At 36.6% G+C, this 25551-nt stretch overlaps 1 protein-coding gene across 3 annotated transcripts in view; it reads right to left on the reverse strand.

Annotated features, from left to right (window-relative positions):
• Positions 1–3868: 3868 nt before the first annotated feature.
• Positions 3869–25551, reverse strand: part of DCTN4 (dynactin subunit 4) — a 32964-nt gene continuing 11281 nt past the window's right edge. For 2 of the 3 annotated variants that reach the window (XM_037801263.1, XM_037801265.1), the window contains exons 4-14: positions 24310–24353; positions 22090–22197; positions 20896–20916; positions 20414–20487; positions 20063–20175; positions 19678–19787; positions 13835–13908; positions 11192–11246; positions 10078–10185; positions 6996–7093; positions 3869–6480 (exon numbers count right to left, since the gene is read on the reverse strand). In XM_037801263.1, the coding sequence (XP_037657191.1) occupies positions 6267–6480; positions 6996–7093; positions 10078–10185; positions 11192–11246; positions 13835–13908; positions 19678–19787; positions 20063–20175; positions 20414–20487; positions 20896–20916; positions 22090–22197; positions 24310–24353 (1019 nt within the window). In that variant the 3' untranslated portion in view covers positions 3869–6266. The remainder of the gene's footprint in view (positions 6481–6995; positions 7094–10077; positions 10186–11191; positions 11247–13834; positions 13909–19677; positions 19788–20062; positions 20176–20413; positions 20488–20895; positions 20917–22089; positions 22198–24309; positions 24354–25551) is intronic. The other variant, XM_037801264.1, reaches the window with a different exon arrangement.

A 25551-nucleotide genomic window follows, 5' to 3' on the forward strand; every position in this document is an offset into this window, starting at 1 on the left:
CTTATATAACAGTAGAGACTGAGGTACATCATATTAATGCCTAGAAATGGGCAAACATCTCCTTCTGTCAGGTCATTAGTTTGGGGATTTGTAAATCTCGTCAGGGATTGAGCTGGATTTGGGTTTTGTCATTGCTATAGTTACCTTTAGTGCACCAGAGATTTCACATAGTCTAGCATTATTTTGCGCTTTAGGTTGAGTCTGGGATGCTGGAGAACTTTCCTCATGTTCATGCTTCATTTTTACCTTTTAGCTGTCCCGCATGCCTCCACCATACTGGGAAGTCTTTCCCTGCTCTTTCCCATCTCCCAACAATGGATGCTTGTTACTAGCTGCTTGCTGGGATGGGATGGGGTAGTGTCAGTGAGGGGTGATACTCTGTTGTTTTAGTTCCACCTCACTCTTTAGTAAGGAGCTGTACTTTTCTCAACATTCTTACCCTTCTGCCTGTGGTAGCCAACCTCTGCCTTTTATCTGTGGGTACAAGGAGTTTCCTGTTCTTCCTGAAGTGGTAGGAGGCTTTTAATGGTATTGTACAGAATTCTGGGCTCAGGGACTGAATCTTGTCCCTCCCCAGGGGTAGACAGTTTTTCCTACCTTTCCCTAGCAGCAAGGAGTCTTTATTTGTGCCCTGGAGTGACAGGGTTTTCTGCCCCTCCTCCAGAGGCTTAGGACTTTTTGCTTCTTATGAGAAGGGTCTGGGCAGAGAGTCAGGATTTCATGTCTTTCTCCCAATGGCGGCCAAACTGCTCCTGCATGCCTCTATACCAAGGGAGGCTCTCTAGAACTCCTGCCCACCTGAATCCTTCTCATGAGCACCTGGTGGAGGTTTTAAAGAGCCTGAGTGCCTGCAAGCTCCTCCTGTGTCTTGGGCTTCCAGGGGTTCTACACTGTCATGTTAGCCCAAATGTGGCCTTTTATACTTCTTTAATACCTCAGTTGATTTTTTCTCACCTGCTTGTATGGTGGCCAACATGTCTTCCATTCTTGCTCTGCTACAGGTGAGCCAGTCTAGACCTGTCTTTCCATGGTGGGGTCTCAGGCTATTTTACTGCCCTACAACACCAGCTCTCTGAAGGTTCAAAGAATATTTATAATTTTCTCATTTGTCCACTTTTCTTGTTAGAGTGGAGTGACACTGAATTTGTAAGCCTCCTCATTTTAATTAAATTTATTTTAACAGGAAAATTTCTATCACTATAGTAAATGGACACCTAGTATCATGTGCTTTGATGTAGCTTTGAAAACAATGAAAATTAAACAATGTTATTTAGTAAATAGCCACTGTTGCCTGCCAAAGGCTTGGATACAGAAGCTTGTGTTGAAAAAAAAATTTTAGATGCTACAACTATAATAGTATTCATATGTTATCTTTGATTTAACCAGGCCAGAAAAAAAAATAAATTGGAAGGAAACAACTTTTTCATTGTGTGATTCTATGTAATTTAATGTCACTTTCATGCAAGACTTAGAAGTCATTATCTTATGTAGGTGTCCCACACTGTGAAATATGCTTCACTATAAATAAAATATTGCAACTGAGTGCATAGCTAGCTCTTGAGTTTCTGAGTTTGCTCCAGGCAGCCCATGGAACAGAGTGAAGAAACAGGTGAAAAAGGGTCCCAGATTTGACTCTCAGGGAGTCTGCAACCAGTAAGAGAGCCACATACATACAAAAACCCATAATACAAGGCAAAAAGAGGTAAAGGCCTAGAGCGGTACAGTGCTATGGAGTAAGATCACATCCGGATGGGGAGAGAGAGGACTGGGAAGAAATTCTGAAAAAAGTGCAGAGAGAGGGAAGAATATTCTAGGTAGAGAGAAGACCAGAGCAAGAAAACACAAAACAAGTAAGTAGACATTTGGTTTAGGGCAAAGAGAGACACATAAATAAAAAATAAATTTAAAAAAGGTAAGCTATCAAAAGCTATATAAATAAGGGAAAGGGTGCTAGTGCTAATCTATTTATTCAACAAATATTGGTGCCTATTATTTACCAGGGTTCTAGGCTCTGCAAATACAGGAAAGGAAAAAAAAAAAAAAAGGCAAAAATCCCTACCTTAATGGAATTTATGTTCTAGTAGGAGGAGTCAGAAAATGCTATATAAAATATAGTATTTTGGATGGTGATTGCTGCTAGGGAAAAAATAAAGCAGAGACGTGAGATAGGGGATGTGTTTGGCAGTGGTGGGCAGCAGTTTGCAATATTAAGGGGGTGGTAAGGGAAAGTTTCACTAAGGAAACTTTAGAGCAAAGACCTAGATGTGTGAGGGTGTGAGCAATGCAGTTATCTGGGAGAAAAGCTCTCCAGGCAGAGAGAACAGCCAGTGCCAAGGCCTGGATGGGGAGCCTGCCTGGGGTGTCTTAGGAACAGCAGGGAAGCTAGTGTGGCTCAGGTGTAGTGAGAACAGGGGGAGTGGTAGATTACTTCAGAGGTAGAGGTGGGAGAGGGTGGGTTTCAGATCACGTAGGACCTCATAAGCTATTGTAAGGACTGTGTAGTTTAATCTTGAGTTAGCTAAGAAGACTTTTGAGGTTTTTAAGCAGGGAAATGTTACTTACTCTGACTGTTGTGTTGAAAATTAACTAAAGGGTAGAGGTAGTAACCAGTGTAGTTTCAAAGAGACCAGTTCAGATGCTACTGTAATAAAGTAGGGATCTGTATAGATGTGACTTGTCCTGGAACAGAGATGAAATGAAGTGGTTGTAGTTTGAAGATCTGCTGATTTATTGGATGTAGCATGTAAGAGGAGTCAAGGGTGAGGCCAGGGTTTTTGTTCTGAACTGGAAGGATACAGTTGCCATTTAGCTAGGGGTGACTGCAGGAGAGGCACAAGGTGGTGAGGGAAACTCCAGATTGGTCTTGGATTTTTGGAGAATAGAGTTGGTATTTACATTTTGCAAATGGTCTGAAAACCGGCGGAATCACTCCAAGAGTTAATGTAGAGAGAAAAGTGTAAGAAATAAAGACCCGGTACACGCCAAGGTTAGGGAGATGGGGAAAAACTAGCAAAGGAAGTTGCAAGGTAAAAGGAAAACCAGGAATGTTGCATCCTGGAAACCAAGTGAAGAAACGTTTTGAAAGTCAACTGTCAGATGCTACTAAAAGATTAAGTAGGTAAGGATTGAGGATTGACCATTGTGTTTAACAGTGGAGATCACTGGTGACATGGACAAGAGCAGTTCTGGTGAAGTGGTGGGGTGACAACCTAACTGGAATGGGTCAGGTGAGAATGGGAGGATAGGAGCTGGTTAAGTTAGGGGGTTTTGCTATAAAGGGAGTAGAGAACAGGGGTGGCACCTGAAGAGGGTTATGAGGTCAGTTTCTTTTTAAGATTAGAGAAGTCATAGCATGTTTATGGAAACAATGCAGGAGGAAAAAATTGATGAGGCAAGAGAGGTAGGGGAGAATTCTTAAGTGGTGTCCTTGAATAGGCAAAAGGCTGGGATTAATGCATTAAGTGGTAGGGTTGGGTTTCAATAGGAGGAGCATGAACAGTTTATCTACAGTAATAGGAGGGAAGGAAGAGTATATGGGTACTGATGAAGGTAAGTGGATACTTGTGGGGGATGGAATGTTTTGTATATTTGAGTGGGTAACTGGGAGCAATGACCAGGATAAAACCTGATAGATGCCTAACAACATAGTATTTATACAGTGGTTTTGAGAACATGTTTACAAGGATATCAAGCAACGTCTACTTATATGCTTTAGTAAACTAACTTGATATGAAGTTTTAGCTTAGTTCATCTAAAAAAATGGGAGAAGGCAGCATGCCCCAGTGACTTTCATGTACTGTCTTGACTCCACTGTCTCTTGACTGAGCCATGTTACTACCAACCAGTTTTCACAAAACCAAACAAAAGACACATCTCAAGCTTTGTTTTATTTCACTACATTAAGTTAAGCAACAAGGCAAAACAGTAACCTGTTATTAATAAAGATCAAGGAGTGCCTCTCATTCCAAAAAGGGACCAAAAGAATGTTTCTTCACAAATATGCATGACATTTCACTCATTATGCCTATAAGTACTCTGAATAAAAGAAAACTTTGGTGGTTTAATAAAATTACAAATTCAAATTAACTTAGCCTTAAGCTTCCAATATTACATTTTCAAGTGCTAATAATGTCTAATTCTCCTGCAGTGGTCCACAATGACTATACATTTAACAATCTTGCACCTGATCTAATATAAAAAAGCAACAAATAAAATTGCTAATTCACCAGCTGCAGGTGTTGAACCATTTCTGTGAACACACAAAATACCAGCTTGCACTAAAAACTACCTTGAGGAAACACTAAACTAAACCAATGGCTCTGTTGTTCTGCAAGTTAATTTGGCTTTTGAAGAAAAAAAATATTCTAATATCAAAGTGTTTTTGTGTTTCTGTGTCACATGTGGGTGATAAAACCCATAAGATCATTATTACTTCTGGGAACAAATACAGTTACATGCCATAAACGTACAACATACAACTTTGTGAAGTCTGTGCAAATGTGTAAACATATGAAGCTATTTTCTACTTTGATGCCCATTTCCTCCACCAGCAAATAGGGAGTGGTGGCTTCACAGTAGGCTCTAGCAGGTAGTGAAGTAAGAATTTATTTGACACTCTGTAGGGTCACAAAAATTAAACTCTTCCTATAGCCTACACATTTGTCATTACCCAGCTCCCCTACCCCAACTCTTAAAAGGCTAAGCCCTGTTTATTATTGTCATAATATTATAGATTAGTATTTTTTTTCTTACATTGCAGCATTTATATTTCTCTGTAGGAATATTGTTTCATAAAGCTGACTTGAACTTAAGGGTACAATTTAGTGTCTTTCAAAGGCTTCCCACCTATTTTTAACTTTCAAGGTGGAGCTGCAAGTTACCATGTCCTGTCTGTATTCTAGATTATGTTATGCATTAATTTTAAGACCTCAAATTTAAGAAAAAAAACAGGATGAACAAGAAATTTCTTTTCCCTCAAAAGTCTATCAGACACTTGTTAACAAAACATTTACTGAAAATGTGGTACAGCTAGTGGTATATACTTTGTCAAGTCTCATTTTAGAAAACATCACAGAAATTATGGTTAGCAACCCAACTCCAGGATATCAAGTGGAAACAGCATGTGTGCTATGTATTTTAGAATATCTGCTGAACTATTTCATGGTTTTCAATCAAAGTGGTCTCATTTGACATACTATATAATGAAAGTCATAAACTCAGGAATGCAGAAGGTTCTGTTTCTTAACATCCCGTTTTGGATATAAGAAATCATAATCATTAATTTCCCCTTCAAATCAATGGAAAGAACCTTAGTTTAGATCATGCCTAAAAATCTAACCTTTAAAATGTTTTCTGCATTTGAGGAGTGTATTTGTGCACTCAATTTTTCTCTAGGCTCTTTCCAGGTCCCAAATACTGAGAACAAGTCATTGAGTTAAAGAGGAAGGGTAGAGGAAAAGAAGTAGGGTGTAAGGCATACAAAGATTGCCTCCTTGTGGCAGCATTCTTCCCTGGATATTGTGGCCACTCCCTTGATATGACATGTAATTGCTTGCTTCTCAAATACTTTTTAAAAGAAAAAGTTTTATTCCTACCGGAAAAATTTTTAAGAGCAATCAATAAACAAACATGTCCTGTACTATTTTCACTTGGAAGAGAGCAAATGAGGCCTTAAGAATTTCACAGGTTTTTTCCAATCATCATCAAGTTTAAGACAAGGTGACAATTCTATTTTTCTGTCAAATGGGAATCTATGGCAAGATGGGAGCCATGATGGAAAGTGAAGGGATATGTTTAGACTGCTGGATTATATCTAATGGAATCCAAAAAGCAGATGATATACTGAGATCAATGCTAGATCATTAATAGCAGGTCCACCTTTGGGTTATTATTTTAAGTTTCATCCTTGAGATTCTGACCCTTTGTAAAATCAGATCAGGAAATAGATTAGTCAAGTGGTAAATCTAACGCCACTCCGAGGAACAGCTGTCCCCTTTCTCGGGATGGGACTATGCTGTTATTAGTCAGCGTGCAGGATTCAGTGAGGGAGATGCAGATTTTCTGGTGCTACAGAAGTGAAAGCAAGAGGAACAGTGGTTGCCCTGTGTTCCTAATGCCATGCCTACACCCCCACTCTCCTAGGAATAGGATTCAGTAGTGCATGGATACACTGTTATAAACAAGGCCTAATGAAGCAGCAGCTTCCACATTTTAACACAGGTTCCTGGTGACAGTATCCTTTGGGATCTGCCTGCCAGTGGAACCCTTCAGGGAAGAAGTGGGCCCAAGCTGAGTTCCACATGCTGCGTGAGCCAGATGACTTCTGTGCCCTGGTCACTTTCTTCGATGGGGCGGATGGGGGCTGCCAGGTTTTTAAAATCATGCTTCATCTTAAAGCATACGGTCACTTCACCCTCCTCACGTTGTGGGGTCACTTTGATGAAAATACCCACTTTGTTGGCCTTTCTGAAAGCTATAATGCTGTGAGAGAAAATAAGTACAACATTAGGTCACAGGTCAGCTTTACAGTCCTTTTATAGCACAACAGTAAATCTGTGATGACAAGACATGACCAACACCTCAATTATCAGCAATGAACTTCTTCAACAAAATGTTGGTCTATTTCTTAATATTTTAAAAAAGCAAAATATAGTCATAAAAATTCAAATGGGAAAAGTCTTTCCTCTTATTATCCCCTTCAGCACAGAGAGGAAAACTGTTTACAGAATTATCTCAATGATAGAAGACCTATCTGGAAGGACAAACACTAAAATGTTAATGGTGTTTTTCTCTGGTGGTGAGATAATGGCTAATTTTTATTTTCTTCTTCATGGTTTTATATATGTTTCCCAAATTTTCTGCAGTTATTACTTTTATAAACAGGAAGAAAAAGTTATTTTAAAAAATCTAGGTAAGAAAATTGGGGTATATAAGTGGGCATCTCCTAAAGTCAGCAAACTGTGGTGTGTGGGAGGGGTCACAAAAAGATCACTCACTCAGGGTCATCCTGAAAGTCCTGGGGTTCTGCCAACTCATCATATTCTGCCGCTGCATCCTTGCCAGCTAAAATAAGCTCTTTGGGAGGCACCACTACCTGGAGAGCAATGTAAAGAGGCCTGGCTCAGAAGAGATCAGTGCATTATAGTTCATTTATTCAATGGAATACAGCAAAGCATTAAATATATCCAGCACATTTCAGGAAACATACAGTATTATATTTATATAGAACTGAAAAACATTGATTAGGAATACAGATGTACCTAGTGAAAGTATAAGAACAAAGAAGTTCAAGAGAATGATAAAGTCAAGTGAGTGCAGACTTCATTGGGGCTGCAATGGGGAATTCAACTGAGGAGTGATTCACAGCGGGCTTCGATTGTGTCTTTAATGTTTTATTTCTAAGGGTTGTGTGGGGTTAATGGGTGCTTATTATTCTTTACACATTTTGGCACATCTGAAACATTTCATCATTTTCTAAAAAAAAGAAAAACAGAGGAGAAACTTTGGTTCCAACATCATACATTTTCTGAAATGGGCACGCTGGGTATAGTTCATGAGCATGGAAAACAGTTAAGCATTCTTTAGACTTATCCACAAGCTGTGACTAGGCCTTAACTTTGCTATGTCAGAGACTAAATGACTAACAATGTCCACTGAATTTCTAATTATGGATACAAATGTGGCAGGGGGAGCTGTAAAGACAAAGACAGAAAATCCACAAGCTGGGTATAAGTATTAGGCACTCATTTCTGTCTCTGTCCTCATTGGAGCTGATTATGGTTTATTAAAAAAAGGAGCAAGGACAGAAATGGGGGTCATCTCCTCTCTTTGGAATGATGCTAACAAGACAGAAAAGCTCTTGATCTAAAATTTCAAGTACTAGATGAATCACCAAGTGGCAAAAGGTAGAAAGTCACATTTCACTCATTCAACAAACACTGAAAATCAAAACTATTCATTATATTTAGTTAATGCTATGTATAGTGTAGGTAAGCTGAGAGAATCTAGAACAGGGCATCCCAGATTTTCAAAGGAGATGACATTTGATATGAGGCTTGAAGAATGAGTATGTGCTGGACTGAAGAAGAGGTGTGTATATATTAGGGATGTGGGGATAGGAAGGAGATAATCTAGATAAAACAAATAGCATTTGCAGTTCTCCAGTATGAAAGTTCATAACCCAGTGGATCTGCAACCAGAGAATGCAAAATGTAGGAACCTGGGGGAAGAGTGATGAACTTGGATATTTAGCTGAGGAGATTCCTGAGTTGGAAAGTGCAGTGTGGTTTCTTCTTTTAGCTTACAGTAAAATGTGAGAAGAAAGGGATAAGCTGAGAACTGAACTGCTGGGCACGAAGAAACCAGAAATTGATGGTTTGGAAAATTCTGAGCTTCTGGAAAGCAAGTCCCCAGAGAACAGTGCTCCGTGTGAGGATTTATCTGAACATGGAACCAGTCAGCAATTTCTGTGAAGTCAGAATCTGAAATGCAGTTATCCAGGAACAATCTATGGAAAGTCCTTCTGTCTCATGGATTGGATCCTGTAAACTACATGGAAAACTGATTTTTTTTTTTTTTTTTTTGGTGAGATTTATATGAATGGAACTACCACCAGTCTGGACTAAAAGGCACAGAGGAGACAAATTAACGGAAGAATGACTTCAAGGGCAGAATCATGGAAGCTGAGGTCTGGACTGAAAATTTCTCCTCAGGCCAAGAGAGTGAACCCACCCATGTGTGTGAAAATGGCAGGTCCACCCCTATACTTGGAAGGGATGGGCCTTCTACCTAGTTGTTCAGGAAGAGTGCTGCCTCCCTAATGCTAGGAGAGGGTGGAGCCTGTGCCCTGGGGTTTGTGGAGAGCTGGGCTGCCATCCTGATGCTCAGAGAGGGTGGAGCCTGTGCCCCAGTGTTTGGGGAGAGCACAGGCACTGCACAAGCATAGGGAAGGGGTGGAACTGCTACTCCATCAGGCTTGGAGGGCAGAACATTAATGCACAGATGGTTCTCATACCTTGAAATGTAATCGTTGGCTCTGCTGGGTTTTGGAATTGTTTGGGACCCACCTGTGACCCGTTTTTCTTCCAATTTCTCCCTATTGGAATGGGAATGTTTATCCTACACCTGTCCCTCCATTGTATACTGGAAGCACATAACTCATTTTCTGGATTTCACGTCTACAAAGGGGAACTGTGACCAGGACAGACCACACCTGTAAGTGATTCTGGAGGGACTTTGTACTTAGCATTGCTTCTGAAATGACTTAAGGTTTTGGGGATGTTGTGATGGAATGAATGTATTATGCATGGAGAAAGAACAAGTATTTTGGGGATCCAGTAGGTGGAGTATGGTGGTTTGAGGTTATATACACCCCAGAAAAACATGTTCTTAAATCTAATCCATTCCAGTGGATGTGAACCCACTGTCAGTACAACTTTTTGATGAAGTTACTTCAGTTAAGGTGTGGCCCAGCCCAATCAGGATGGGTCTTAATCCTATTACTGGAATCCTTTATAAGCAGAATGAAATTCAGAGAGAGAGAAAGCTCCAGAGGAAACAGCCAGAAATTAAACATCAACAGAACCCAGAAGAGAAGGGAGAACAGGAGATGCTGCCATGTGCCTTGCCATTTGACAAGCTAAGAACCAAGGGCTGGCAGCAGCCAGCTCCAGAATGCCAGTCTTTGGGGAGAAGGCATCACCTGGATGACGCCTCGATTTGGACATTTTTCCTAGAATCAAAACCATGAGTGAATAAATTCCCATTGTTTAACCTGATCATATTTCATGGTATTTGCTTGAGCAACTAAGAAAACTAAAATACACTTGAATGGGAGGTGGGATAAAAATAGTGGTATCAGTTAGGAAGTTACTGTCATAGTCCAGGTGAGAAATTAGCCCTCATCTAGGCCAGTGGCAGTGTGTTTGAGGTAAAGTAAAAAACTCAGGAAGTAGAATGAAAAGAACTTGATAACAGCTTGCATGTGGGAATGAGATAGCATGGTGTCCTTTAAGTCAGGTCAAATGAGGCCACTAGTGGCAAAGTCAGACTCAATCAGGACAAGCAAAATGCTTCTACCTTAGCAGTGCTGTTAATATTATCAGGGTCCCCCTCCTCACATTCCAACAGCGTCACATGGGTGAGGTTCTCCACTGGATTTGTAAGAGTCAGGAGGACCTGGCTCTCCTGGGGAACAGGAAAAGCATCTCTCAGACATGTTTCTTAGTTGCTGTATCAAATATTCCACAAAATCATCACACATTCCCATTACTTCTAAGCAATAACACCATGCATTCTCAAAGTGCTCACTGATTCCTATTCTATTATTTGTCAGACTATATACTCTCTGCAGTTTGCTATTTCACTGAGGAAATGGGTCAGATCCATAGAAAGGGCCAGTTACTAGTTCCAAAAATTCTCAGGTATGTACATTACCTGAGTGATTAACAGTTCACAACTCTCATACCACTCAGGTTGCCATGTAAGGCCTGAAAACTCAGGTTGCCACTTAAGGCCCTCAGAAATAAAATATGGTAGCCACAGGCTAGCTAGATGTGTTAACATAGGGAAGAAAGAGAACACTAAGACTGTAAAAGTCTTTTAAGATTTCTTAAACTGATAATTTGCCCTTGTTTAGTACTGCCTTGAGATTACTGGCAACAAAATCTTTAAAATGAACAGGGACTAGATAAATGTCTTCATGAACAGCATGAAAGGGAAGAGCTAAAATAGGGTGCCATGGAATATTCCACAAAATTAAATAGGGTGTGTGTGGGAGGAAGGGGTGTAGATGAGGACCCCAAAGAACCGAAGGGATGCAGTAAAGAAGAAATCTAGCTAATTCCAGCCACACAAACATACCTGCCTGTACATACACACATACAAGACAGTGGGGAACTCCTAGGCTGGAGAAGAGGAGCTAAAGGTCCATGTGGGGTCCACCTATGATTCCAGCTCTACATAACATGCACATTGCTCTTTATACATACGTTTCAAAGATGCTGTTGTCAAGAATTCCAGCTTAAAAGAATATAAACTCTCAATCTCTTTTATTCCAGACTTTGTTCTTTTCCATCTCTTGCTCATTGCAACTCTATGCTTAACACACACAGCCACTTATACGCACATATTCATACAACTTTAATTAAATCAATCAATTCTTTCTCTTCTAATTAATAAGCAAAGTACTAACCTTCATGTAGCGAAGGTTGGGAATCGACATGATTCTCACTTCTGGGATATAATTGCTATGCACGAATAAAGAAATGAGTTAAAGTTCACAAAAGTCCCTTAAATTTATTATTAGTTTTTTTTTTTTTTAGCTAGTGCAGCAAATAAAGGATTTCTTCATGCTAATTAGAACACGCCAGGGAAAAATAATTTTGAAGACTCATACCATCACTGTAATAAGAATTTAAGACATGACATGAAACCAAAGTGATAATGAGTTCTTTCTGAAATTTTATGTGTACTTCCAGCATGGATCCTATATGTGTGTGTGTGTGTTATGGCAGAATGTCTTCCTTATACATTTATAAGATATTTTTTTGTCTAGATAAATTTTTAATAGATATATTTTCTGAGATCTTATTTCATTAATGAATCATTTCATTTATTCATTTCTGTAATTCTGCAACTGATTATTTGATCCCAGGCTGATTTAATGATAGGTTTTATGGCTGTAAAAACACATACACTGAAATAACACTTGCTATGTGCCAGGCACTGTTCTAAGCACTTTACAAATATTAACTCATAATCTTGATTCTGAAAATGAGATAGATATTATTATTATTCATACTATACAGGTGAAGAAACTCAGTATCAGGAGGATAAGTACCTTGCTGGTAAGAGGCAGATCCAGCATTCAAACCCAGGAAGTGTGGCACCAGGGTCCTAGCTCTTAACCACTATTCTATACTGCCTTTCTAAACAGCCAAGAAAATACTGTACTATATATGCTTCTTCTGGACTCAAAACTACCCAAGTTCAAAATCCCAGCTTAGCTTTTATATACTATAGAATTTTGGGCAAGATAATAACCTCTTTGTGCCTTAGTTTTCTCAATTATAAAATGAGGGCAATAATAGTGTCCATCTTTTGAGGTTATTAAGAAGAAAAAACTAGATAATACCTATAAAAATTGCTTAAAACAGTGCTTGGAAGTAAACACTCATAAATGCTAGTTATCATGCATATATTAATATCACACAAAAATCTGAGTGCAGAAATACAAAGTGAGAAAAAAAAAGTACATCTTAGAATTGAGGGGATAAAATACTGTAACTTCAGATTAGATGTTTTTAAATGCTGGGCATCAGGATTACCTGAACAACTTAAAACAAATTCAGTGGTCCTGTACCAAAGATTTGGATTCAGCAGATCTAAGGTGTGGCCAGAACACATAAGATTTTCAGGAGATTCTGCCATGTCAGAAAAGAGTACTTCTTCTCAAAGCAAGTTTAAGAAATTGATGCTAAGTACTGTATGCTACTCAGGAATTCTATAACGAGTGTAATTCCTAAAGTAAGACAGAGTTCGTACCAGACTTCATCAGCGCCATTTCTGTATTCTCCTCATTCTTATCAGTCATGTATTAAATAAAGTGGTTAGGAAAATGGAACATATTTTATAATAATTTACAGTTACCAATTACTGGCAAATATAATAGCTCATTTGATTGTTCTCAACAACCCTGAGAGGGAAGCAGGACATGTTATTACTACCATTTCAGAGATGTGGGAACTAAATTTTAGATGCGTACAATAAGAGACAGACCCCATACCTGGCCTAGGTTCCTAGCTTCTCCTAACTCATCAGACCAAGCACTTCTCAACTTTTTTGTCTGCCACTGACTTCTTTTTAACTGCTGCATAATATTCTGCAGAGTATCACCTAAAAGGCTCTAGCAATTCACAATCCTGTCAACAATGTATGCAAATATGGGTTCCCCCACATTCTCACTAGCATTAGATGCTATTTTAACTTCTTCTATCAAGTCTCAGTATCTTTCCATGTATTTGCTGCCCTTTTGGATTTCCTTTTCCATAAGCTGCCTGTCAAATCCTTTGCTCCACCTCGTCACCACTCCTTTTTTATCTTTCAAATTTATAGGAATTCTGTATACCAGGGGTAGTAAAATTTTATCATGAGTGGCAAGTATGTTTGCTTGCTCTACTGTCTGCCTCATGACTTGTTTACTTTGTCTTTTACAGCTCATGTTTCATTTTGCTAAGGCCAAATCTGTCTCTTTTCCTTAGTGGCTTCAGGGCTTCCTGCCTTGCTTAGGAAAGGCAGTCTCACTCCAAAGTTAGACAAATATTTTCCTAATTTTTCAAAATACTTTTCTTGTTTGACAGGATATTTTTATACTCAAAATTCCCTTCTTCTGCCAAGTCTCAATGAGTTAACACTAGATCACTTTTATCCCCTCAATGAAGTAATATCACAATACAGGTAAATAAAATGAACATTATTATAGGGATACTCTTCAAATCTGAACTTTCTTATTTTTTTTAACTTGAAATTTTAAAAGTTCATTCTCAAACTTAGGTACTTTATAATTTTCAATGAATGTCTAGTGACTTTTCACTCAATAATCAACATACCACATAGCCCCAATCCCAGACCATCACTGCGTCCCTGATACAAACAACCTTGATTCTAAGTCTGTAGATCTGCCTAAAACTTCAAGGTATGTAACTCAATTCAAAACCTAAAGAGGAAAAGAAGAGCAAGTTTATTCTAATGTAATTTTCTTTTTTTTAAGCCAAGAGTAAACACATATGACATTGGGAAAAACAAAACAATTAATTCCCAAGCCCCAAATACTCACACAGCAACAAGCTGGATTTTGAATTTGATAGATGTTGGATTAAATTCTGGCTTGCTCAAATTATGTTCACATTTCTAAAAGGAAAAACATGTAATATGTATAGGAGGGAAAACAAAAATATGCCTTGCTGATCCAGAGGGCTGCTAAATTCAGAAAGATAGCATTTACTAGTGTTTTATTTTATTCTGCTACAAGACCACACATGTTCTGAAACAGTGTATACTACTGATAACTGAAACTTATATGAAGATGTTTTGGAATTTTGGATTGAGTGATCACATCATCAAATATTATTATACCTTTATGGTGCTTAAAAGTACTGATACAATAATAGCTAACATATACTGAATTCTTAAATGTGTGCTGATCAATGTGCTCAATGTTTAAGTCGATTTAAATATCACTTCAGCCTTACAGTGTAGATACTGTAGTTACTGTCCCCATTTACATATGATAAAAACAGGGCACAGGAAGGGAAAGTAACCTGTACAATTTCACAGAACCAATAAAAACTGGAGCTGGGACTTGAATTCAAGTAGCATGACTCAGATCCCATGCTTTAAAATACAGTAACAATTATTTACTTACTTTTTTGAATGGGTACTATATACATCTGATTAAAATTGTTTTCAACATTACAAAAAAAGTGTACAGGGTAAAGATTACCCATTACCTGTCCCTTGTTCCCCCCTCAGAGTCAACCAGTTTCTCATGTGTTCTGGGTCTGTGCGCATGAAAGTGTAAGCATTATATCATCTTTCTTTTTTCTCAATAACACAAATGAAAAGCATTTTATAAACACTGGTCTGCCCTTTGCTTTTCTCACTTAATGTATCTTGGAATTAATTCCAAATCAGCACACACAGAGATACCAATGTATGCCACCATAAGGATTTCCATAACTTATTTAACCAGACCCCACTTCACAGACATTTAGGATGTTACCATTATTTTGCTAATACAAAAAATGCAGCAGTGTATATTCTTGAACATGAATCATCTCTCACATGTGTAAATACATCTGCAGGCTAATGTCCTAGAAGTGGATCAAAGGGTACATGCATTTGTTATTTTGGTAGATACTGTCAAACTGCTAAAGTATGTTAATCTGATGACTATGAAATAGTATCTCACTATTGTTTTAATGTATATTTCTCTAATTACTGTACAAATTTCTTCTCATATTTAATGGCTATTGAATTTGAGCCTTTTATTTCCTAAACTGTCTTGTCAAGTTCATTTTTATAAACCCTTTACAAAATCTAATTTGTGGCTTTGTTGATTTTGTTCTATTTTATTTCATTGATTTCTGCTCTTCAGTCTATTTCCTTTCTTTTACTTTTAAAGTTTAATTTTTTGGCCTTCTTCTAAAAATCTTCAAAAGAATAGTACAATGAATACCCATGCTTCTACACCAAGTTAAACGGTTGTCAACATTTTGCCTTATTTGCTTTATCTAGATGTGTATTTATATATACACATGGATATAAACTGCAGACTTCATGACACTTTCACCATAAATACTTCAATCTATATCTCCTAAGTAGGACATTCTTTTATGTAATGTAACCTCTATTGTCACATTTAAGAAAATTAACAAAAATTCCTGAATATCACCAAATAATTCCAGTGCATACTGTAATTTCCTCAACAATCTCATTTATTGCTTTTGCCCATCAAAAGCAGGATTGATTAGTATTCAACAAAGATATCTGGTTGTTATGTCTCTTTAGTTTCTTTTAAACTGGAACAGTACTCCTTAAATATTCCTTATTAACGACGTATGCTCAGCATATTGAATTAACAGTCATGTGGAATAATTCTTTTTCTGTGAAGTTATATTACCAAGTTGATAATAAGTTAAATTCATTACTTTCAATGTTCTAAATTTTAGTGTTTTCTTTTTAAAGATTTAATTTTTTTGTTTAATATAAGCCATTTACATGGTTCAAAAATCAAGATTACATAAAAAGATACACCTAGAAAAGTCTTACTTCCATCCCTATCTTTTCCACTCCATTCTTTCCCATAGGTAAGATAACCCCCCAACTGTTAGATCTAGAAAAAGAAGACAAACTAAACCCAAAGTGAGCAGAAGGAAGGAAAAAACAAAGATTAGAACAGAGATAAATGAAATAGAGAATTAATAAACAATAGAATCAACAAAATCAAAAGCTCATTCTTAGAAAATATCAATAAAATCAACAAACACTTGGCCAAACTGACAAAGAAAAAAGAGAGGATGCAAATAACTCAACTGAGAAATGAAAGGGGGGACACTACCACTGACCCCACAAAAATAAAACAGGCTATAACAGGATACTATGAACAACTCTATGCCAACTAAAATTAGGTAAGCTAGATGAAATGGACAATCTCCTAGAAACACACCAACTACCTACACTGACACTAGAAGAAACAGAAGATCTCAATGGACCAATAAAAATAAAGAGATTGAATCAGTCATCAACAACTTTTGCAAAAAGAAAAGCCCAGACCTTCACTGGTGAATTTTACCAAACATTCCAAGATTAATTAACACCAATACTACTCAAACTCTTCCAAAAAACTGAAGAGGAAGGAACTCTTCCCAACTCAATCTTTGAAGCCAGCCATCACCCTAATACCAAAACCAGATAAAGATACCAGAAGAAAATAAAATTACAGATGAATATTCCCTATGAATATAGAGGCAAAAATCCTCAACAAAACACTAGCAAACTGAATCCAAAAGCACATTAAAAGAATATATACCATGATCAAGTAGGACTTATCAAACATGCAAGGATGATTCAACATAAGAAAATCAATTAATGTAATACACCACATTAATAGAACAAAGGCAAAAAAAACACCACTTGATCATCTCAAATGATGCAGAAAAGGCAACTGACAAAATCTTCTTGATAATAACACTTAGAAAACTAGGAATAGAAGGAAACGTCCTCAGCAATTAAGTGCATATATGAAAAACTGATAGCTAACATCATACTCAATTTTGAAAGACTGAAAGCCTTCCCTCTAAGATTGAGAACAAGACAAGGATGCCCACTGTCATCACATTCAACCTGGTACTGGGAGTTCTGGCCAGAGCAATTAGGCAAGAAAAAAATAAAAGGTATCCATATTGGAAAGGAAGAAGTAAAACTTTCCCTATGTGTAGCTGACATGATGCTATATATAGAAAATTCCTAAAAATCGACAACAAAGCTACTAGAGCTAACAAACTCTGCAACATGGCAGGGTACAATATAAACACACAAAAATCAGTAGTGTTTCTATTCACTAATAATGAACAACTGGAAGAGGAGATTAAGAAAAAAATTCCATTCATAATAGCAACTAAAGGAATCAAATATCTAAGAATAAATCTAACCAAGAATTTATACAAGGAAAACTACAGAACATTACTAAAAGAAATCAAAGACCTAAATAAACGGAAGAACATTTCATATTCATGGACTGAAGACTAAGTATTGTCAATATATTAATCCTACCCAAAGTGATTTAAAGATTCAACATAATCTCAAAAGTTCAAACAGCCTTCTTGCAGAAATGGAAAAGCCAATCATCAGATTTATATGAAAGATTAAGTAGTCTCAAATGGCCAAAACCATCTTTAAAAAGAACAAAGTTGGAGGACTGACACTTTCCAATATTAAAACTTATTACAAAGCTAGAGTAGTCAAAGCAGCATAGCACTGACACAAGGACAGACATAAATATACGCTTGGAATAGAATTGAGAGTTCAGAAATAAACCTTCACATCTATGACCAATTCTGCTTTATTTATTTTTAAGTCTATGTTATTAGATACATTCAAATTTAGAGCTGTTTTAAGCACCCCCTCCCGCCTTTGTGAATTGATTTTTTTTCTTTTATGAAGTACCCTATTGTTGAACATTAGTGTTTGCACAATGTATCTTCTTCCATCTATTTTTACTTTCATCCTTTCTGAGTCCTCCATTGCTTCTCATGTAATCAGCATATAGATGGGGTAGTTGCTTTTTGTGTGCTTTCTTATTTAGACTGACAGTCTTTGCCTTTTAATGGGAGCATTTAATTTAAGGTAAATACTGATATATCTGGTTTTAAATCTAATCTCTTACTACATGCTTTCTATTTGAAAAGCATGTACCAGTTCTATGTTCCTTTCCCTCTTCCTAATCTTTCTTTTTAAAGGTTTTTCATCATAAAAACTTTCTAACATATTAAAACAAAACAAAACAAAACATAATAGTATATAAATCAACCAGCTTCAACAATTAACAATTCATAGCCAATCTTGTTTTATATATACTCTCACTCACTAACTTCCCTGATTATTCTGCAACAAATCCTAGACATTATGTCATTTCATCCAAAAATATTTTGGTATGCATCTCCAAAACAGAAAGATTATTAAAACAACCAAAACCATTATCTATTAAAAAATGAACAATTCTTTAACAGCATAAAAATCCAGCAGTTTAAGTTTACATTTTCCTAAAGTTTTCATAAATTTTTCCTCCCTTCCTCTCTCCATCTCCCATTTTTGTTTTGTTTTGTTTGAATCAAAATCCAAATAGTCTACACATTTTGTTTGGTTGATATACCTCCAGTCTCTTTAATTTTACAGTTGGATTATCTGACACAGTAACCACTAGCCACATGTAGCTATTTAAATTTAAATTAATTAATGCCACACAAAATTCTGTTTGATAGTACTGACTAAAGGGTTCTTTTCCATCTTTTAAACTTTGTTTTGTTTTTAAAATTATTTAGTGAAGAAACTTTGTCATTTGTTCTAGATTCCTAAAGCCTGGATTTTACTGATTTTTCTTTCAAGCTTCTGTTTACACTGATTATTTTTTATGATTCTGTGTAACAGAGATTTAACCTTGCCTAAAAGAGGTCTGCCTTTGTCTTTGGATTCTGGGAGGTAATCCCTAAGCCCCTGGAAAGTCATGCGTCACAGCAGTGTCTTTGTCTGCCCAAAGGCCTTGGGTTATCCAACATTCTAACAATATGACAGAGTGGGGGACTACCACACTGCGTAGTCTTTGGGTGTGGATTGGCCACATCAGAAAGACCAAACCATGTGATTTAGGGTGGGGGCTTTGGGTCACACGGTTATCAGCTGACCTCCAGAGAACTGGATCCTGAGATCAGCCACGTGGGCAATCATGTCTATGGCAGAGCCCTAGAAAAACTCTGAACACCAAGGCTTGGGTAAGCTTCTCTGGTTTGCAATACTCTGTGTGTAATGTCACATATAGATGCCAAGAAAGGAATGCTGCCTCCCTGGGGAGAGGACAACTGGAAGTCCTATGTTTGGACACTTCTGGACACTTGCCTATGTGCTTCTCCCCTTGGCTGATTTTAATTCATATCTTTTCCCTCTAGTGAACCACACCCATGAGTGTAACAGCTTTCAATGAGTTCTGCGGGTCCTTCTAGTGAATTACTGAACCTGAGGGTGGTTTCTGAGAATTCCAAATATGCAACTGGTGTCAGAAGAGAAGGCAGTCTTGTATGGACTGTGCTCCCTCTAACTGTACAGTTGGCTAAACTCTGCATATTCTTTTTTTTCCTGTTTCTGCTAGCCTAAAAGCTGTACACTTTTAAGGGTTAGCACTATGTGCTTTGATAAGTTACTTAATCTTTGGATGCCTATTTCCACATCTGTAAAACAGGTATATAACAATACCTTCACTTCATAGGGACCCTAACACACTCTCTGTAAGTATTTTCTATTTTTAATATATTCCAGAGGTTTTGCTATCGGTCAGATATCAATCATGTTTACTTTATTTTTGTTTTTCTCTGTACAAATGGCAACTCTACAGATTGGAATACACACCCGGCAACGTAGGGACCGTTTGATCAGAAGATGTTTATGGCGAGGATAGAGCTGTGAAGCACAAATTGGTTGAAAGTCTGGCTGTAAGAGGCGCTGCTGAAGAGTAGTTACTAGCACAAAAGACAAAAACCAGGTTCAATTTATTGTGATTTGCTCAAAATCAGACTTACAGGTTGTAATTACATAATAACACTGCCTTTGTGAATAGTGTTCTTCAAAAAACTGTAATTTTCAAAATTCTTCAAATGATTACATCTGTTTTCTACAAGATCATTTTACAGCTAACAATCATGCCATTAAAAAATCTCAAATCACAAGGCATATAAGTAACAAAAGCAGAATTGGATACAAAATGCAAACAAAGAAGAATAATGTATAAAATTACCTTCTGTTAAATTTACTGGTCTTGTGTAATAGTCTTCAGGTAGAGGTTCCACTTCGTCTACAGCCTGAGCTGGCTCAATCTTTATCTCTTTTTGGTCCTCTCCTTCTTTAAGGCTAAAAGATAAAAAGCAGTACTTTCTCAAAGGTCTACCTGATTATCCTCAAAATCTGTTTTATCAATAATCAAAGTATTCCTCTATTGTAGAAAATTCCTTCTCTTTAGGTCACATCCTGAGTTCCAGTAGTAGGAGAATCTTCTCCATTGGCAACTTAAAAAACAAACAAACCATTCCTACAATATTCATTTTGACATCTGCTTTTCTCCTCAAAGCTATTTGACATCCAAACTTACGAAAGTCCAGCAAGGGTACTGATGGATGCACCAGCTCGTGGTCGCTGAAGCCTGGTTCCAAGACCATATTTGTCCTAAAAAAGGTTCAGAAATTAGAAATTCTGAATTTATACATCTTATTTATCAAAAGAAAAATTCTGGGATAGGATAGCATGAGAAGCTCAGGGAAATAAGCAAAAAAAAAAAAAAAGAAAAAAAAAAAGCTAATTTAAAAGCTTCTTTTAAAGAGAGTAATATGTAGCCCCAAATCACTATCCTATTCTCAAAATAATAAAAAGCACCAAACAAGGAGATTGAAACTACATAAATACAGCAAAACAGAACCAAATGTGGTTTTTTATTTCCAACTAAAAAATACCTAAGCTATGGCTCAGACCAGAACTATGTGGAGTGTCTAACACACACGATGAACATCTTCCTGGAACACCAGCGATCACTGCTAACTTCTTCAGGGTCAGCAAGAATCATAAAAGAGAACTTACCACTACATGAATAGTATGTTGCTGTAGAGCCCAAAAATAGCAGCAGGTTGCAACAGAGACAAAAAAATGCAGCATAAGATAGGAGCAAACTCATATAGGCAGGGAGGTTATATGGGAAAGTTCAAAGAATAATGCATTTAATTTAAATTCCTCTCCTAAATATAATATACATCAGTGTATATGTTGTTTATACCATTGGATTATTCAGAAAAGTTCATTAAGACTTTCTTAAAGTCTCTGGCAAACATACGTGCTTTGCAAATTATAATGTATCAAATTCTACACTAGGTATTTTTATATGAACCTTAACAATTCTTAGAATTTCAACAGTTTCACTAATTCTCATGTGGAAGTAGCATGACATGTTACTTAACCTCTCCAGCTCTCATTTCCTCAAATGTAAAATGGGGATACACCATCTACTCTATAAAATCGTTGTGACAAATAAACCATGTGTAAAGTGGTTGGTATATTGTCAGCATTCAATAAATGTTATTTACTAAATGTCAACCCGCTGGCCCCAAGCAAGCACAGAGAAAACAAGTTGTTGTGAAAGCAAAAATAAAAATTGGGGGACAATAAGAAAAACTCCAGTCCTAATCTCCTCCTTCTGATTGGTAGTATATAGGTAGGTAATGATTTCCATATAATTCCTATCAAAAATTTCACTTGCATACGTACCTATTTATTTAACCACACAGATGCACTGTGTAGAAGTGTTTTACAATTTGAAGTAGTGTAAGAAGGTGCCAAAAAAATTATGATAATGAGAGCTGGGAAACCACTACAGTTCAGGATGTCAACAGTGGACTCCTGGATAATATAACTAAAATCTACCACTTGTCCACCTTCTTCTCGGACTTCCTGTAATACCCAAAGCTGTAAATAGTTGAATTCTGTGATACCTGCAAATTTAAACAATAGCCTCTTCAGGGAATAATCAGAAGAGAAAGGAGGCCAATGGAAATGGAAAAACAAACACAAGTGTACTTATGACTCAAAAAGTCACAGGACTACTTAGTGATATGACAAAAGTATAAGTGCTGAAAATAAACATCTGTAATTTGAGGACCCTCTCTCAGCTATGCACCATTCAGAAATCTGGGGCTATTGGTCACTGAAATGGTCACTGTTCTTATGACCCACAGGTCTTGATCAATGAACTGCAAAGTCATTTTTGCACCAAATCCTCACCGAAAAAGCCAGAGGCATATAATTTCGACGCCGTGCTAGTTTCTTGCGATCTCGTTCAACCTTCTCTTTCTGAGCAAGCTGCTGGTAATATTCAATCAGTTTGTTCATCTGTAAGAAAATTAAAGACTCAGTATTTGTTTCACCAAAAGAGCTAAGAGGAAAGATGCAAAATTAATCAAGTACACTGACTAGACACATAATGAATTCAAGAAGACAAATTATTGAGGTGGGTAAGTTTGCCCTTTCCCTTCAAAGAGATTATCTCTTCACTATAGGATCTATATTTAGAATTGAAATGGAACCTCCAAGTTTAACAGGAAAAAATGAGAAATGAAAGGCTTGGGAATTTCATGCTCTCTTACTTCATTAGTTATTTCTCCTCATGATTGTTCCTACTTATTCTGCACGGCCACAGGATCATTTACTTTTAAGAACATGACAGTTCATACTCCATTCCCCCCACCTCATCACACTTTTTCATTCTTAATATATACAAACGATATGAAGAATAGAAAGCAAAACTCCCCTTTTATACTTTGTGCCTGAGTCTACCTCAACCCTCCCCACAGATAAATACTATTTATAAGTTAGATATGTATTTTCAGTCCTTTCTCACACATTTACAGACACAGGTATGGTAATATTATATTTTGTATATATTTTAAAAGTCTGTGTATAAACAGACAGCTTTGATATAATAGAAAAATATAGACTTTTTATTTTAGAATACAAGAAATAAAGTTATTTTAAAACTTCCTTTTTCATGTAAAGTATCATGGACTTTCAATTCAGTACAAATAAAACACATCAAGTACATCTTTCCATCCAGTACAAAGAGACATACTTTATTCTTTTTAAAGGCTGCAAGTTAATGTATACTACAGATGTTCTATATTTAACCATTTCTTACATAGTGCTTAAATGGTTGCCTGTTACCCACTCTTGACCTTTCAATTCAGCAGCTATGATATTTTTTTAGAAACACTAATCTAACCCAGTCATCTCTCTGCTTAAAAAAATTTAAAGGGTTCCCAAACTCCTTAACTTGGACTACATGGCCCTATATGGTCTGTTGGGTCTCTTCATTCACCCAACACTAGTACTCGCTTTGCTGCTTCTACCTACAAGCTCTTTCACATGCTGTTCCTTCCATTTTGAATTCTTTCCTCTCTGTGTCTGTCACTCAGATCTCAATGTAATCATCAGTTGTGGATCTAACTAGTTGGAATTCTCCTTAATGGTAATTTTTGCATGGCACAATTTACCTCTCCTAATGCATTACTTACCACAATTTCCTTTTCTGTGAATTGTTTGATTGACTTTGGTTTTCCCAACGGACTAAAGCTCTATGAGGGCAGGAATCACATATTTCGCTTGTTCAGCACAGTCTCTGGCACATAGTAAATGCAATAGATGTATGAAGAATAAATATATATTTTCTTGTGTGTAAGAGCAAGTATTTCTATAGCGGAGAGTCCAGAAAGTAGATAGTGCCAAGAGCTCAAGAAATATTGATCAATCGACAGTAATACAATGATAGTATATGTGAGACAGCCCATTTCCCCTCACCCCTCACCCTGGATATTTCCAGTATTTCTAATTTTTGCTGATCTAATAGGTGAATAATTGTGTACTGTTTAATTTGTACTTTATAACTGATCGTATATACTACATTTCCACAGCAGTTCATTACTTTCTCATATTCTAGTTTCAGGGGTAAAAAAAAAAAAAAAAAAAAAAAAATTAGTTGTACTACCTATAGCAGTGAACATTTCATTACTATTAAAGGAAGATCAGATCATGATCCTATGAGCAACAACTAATGAGTCCAAGAGCATCTTCTAAATATGTAGTATCTCCAGGAATAAAACTGACTACATGTTAATGATATTTCCAAGAGTATTTCAGAGAAAATCAAACTTTAACTCAGTCGGTAGGTACATGAAAAAAAAAAAAATCCTGTTTCCTTGTTTTGATTCACAACTTGAGTCTAGAACTAAAACCAAATCTATCTTTCCCCATAACTTGAGTCTGACTTAAAAAAAAACTGCTAATGTGATTTAATGTCTTACAGTGAGAAGCACTTTCTTTGTATAATAAATACCAAAATACAAATCGTGGACTTCTAAGGATAGGTCATATCCACTGACAAAATAGAAGATTTTTAGCCTTTTTATCCATCTTTTCTTATTTCCTTCTCTCTGGTGACTCTTTACTTACCCTTTGTGTGTAAGGATTTTCAGGTTCTTGCCAACCACCACTAGCTGCAAAATAAAGGAACATTAAACCAGATTTTCATAAATCTTTAAAATAAATTGTTCATTTTATTTTCACAAAACTAGGTCTTTTGCAGGCCAGAAATGAAATGTAAAACATAAAATCACAGAACTTCCAAGGAAGAATCTTAGAAATTATATAGACCAGAATGTATAGGTTAAAAAAAATTAAATGTAATGATGGTGATGATGATCACCACTAGGAGAACAATTAATGCACGCATAGCTTTTGTGCCAGGCACTTTAAGTGGATGACATTTTTATTCTCATAATAACCATCTGTCGTAGGGATTCTTATTAGTCTTGTTTACAGATAAGGAAACCAAGGCTCAGAGAAGTTAAATAACTTAGATAATACAGATAATAAGTGGTAGAGCCAGGATTCAAACTCAGGCAGAGTGACTGCAGAGACCCTGGTCTTATCTGCAACACTATACAATTTCTATGTTCTGTGACCTTGGGGTAGAGAAAATTTTCTTACAAAGAAACAAATAGTACAAATCATAAAGGAAAGGATTATTCAAGAAAGTAGAAAGTAAAACCATAATTAGTATTTTCAACAGATGCTGCTGGAACAAACTGGATACCAACATGCAACAGGAAACAGAATCTTGACACTTAAACCACATAACACAGACAAAAAGGGATCATAGATTTAAATGTAAGAGGAAAACTATAACATTTTTAGAAGAAAATACAGATATAAATCTTAGATTAGGCTAATGTTTCTTTAACAGGAGACAAAAAGCACAAACTACAAAAGAAAAATTGAAACAGTGGACTTCCTTGAAACTTATGCTCTTCAAAAGACATTGTTGGAAAAATGAAAAGGCAAGTCACAGACTGGGAAAAAATAGTTGCAAAACTTATATTCCAACAAAGTATTTGTACCCAGAATATATAAAGAACTCTAACAATTGAATAAAAGGGAAGACATACACACAACAACAGTAAAAAAAAAAATTCATACAGACAAGAGATTGATACAGTTCACGAAAGACATGGATAGCAAATAAGCACATGAAAACATGCTCAACATTATTAAAAATTAAAAAAGTTAAATTAAATCCACAATGAGGTATCACTACAAACTCATCAGAATGGCTAAAATGAAAAAGACTGACAATATCAAGAATTGTTGAGGAACTGGAACTCTTCTACTTTGCCAGTGAAGATGCAAAATGGC

The sequence above is a fragment of the Choloepus didactylus genome, chromosome 13 (genome assembly GCF_015220235.1).
Source record: "Choloepus didactylus isolate mChoDid1 chromosome 13, mChoDid1.pri, whole genome shotgun sequence".
Classification (NCBI taxonomy): Eukaryota; Metazoa; Chordata; class Mammalia; order Pilosa; family Megalonychidae; genus Choloepus; species Choloepus didactylus.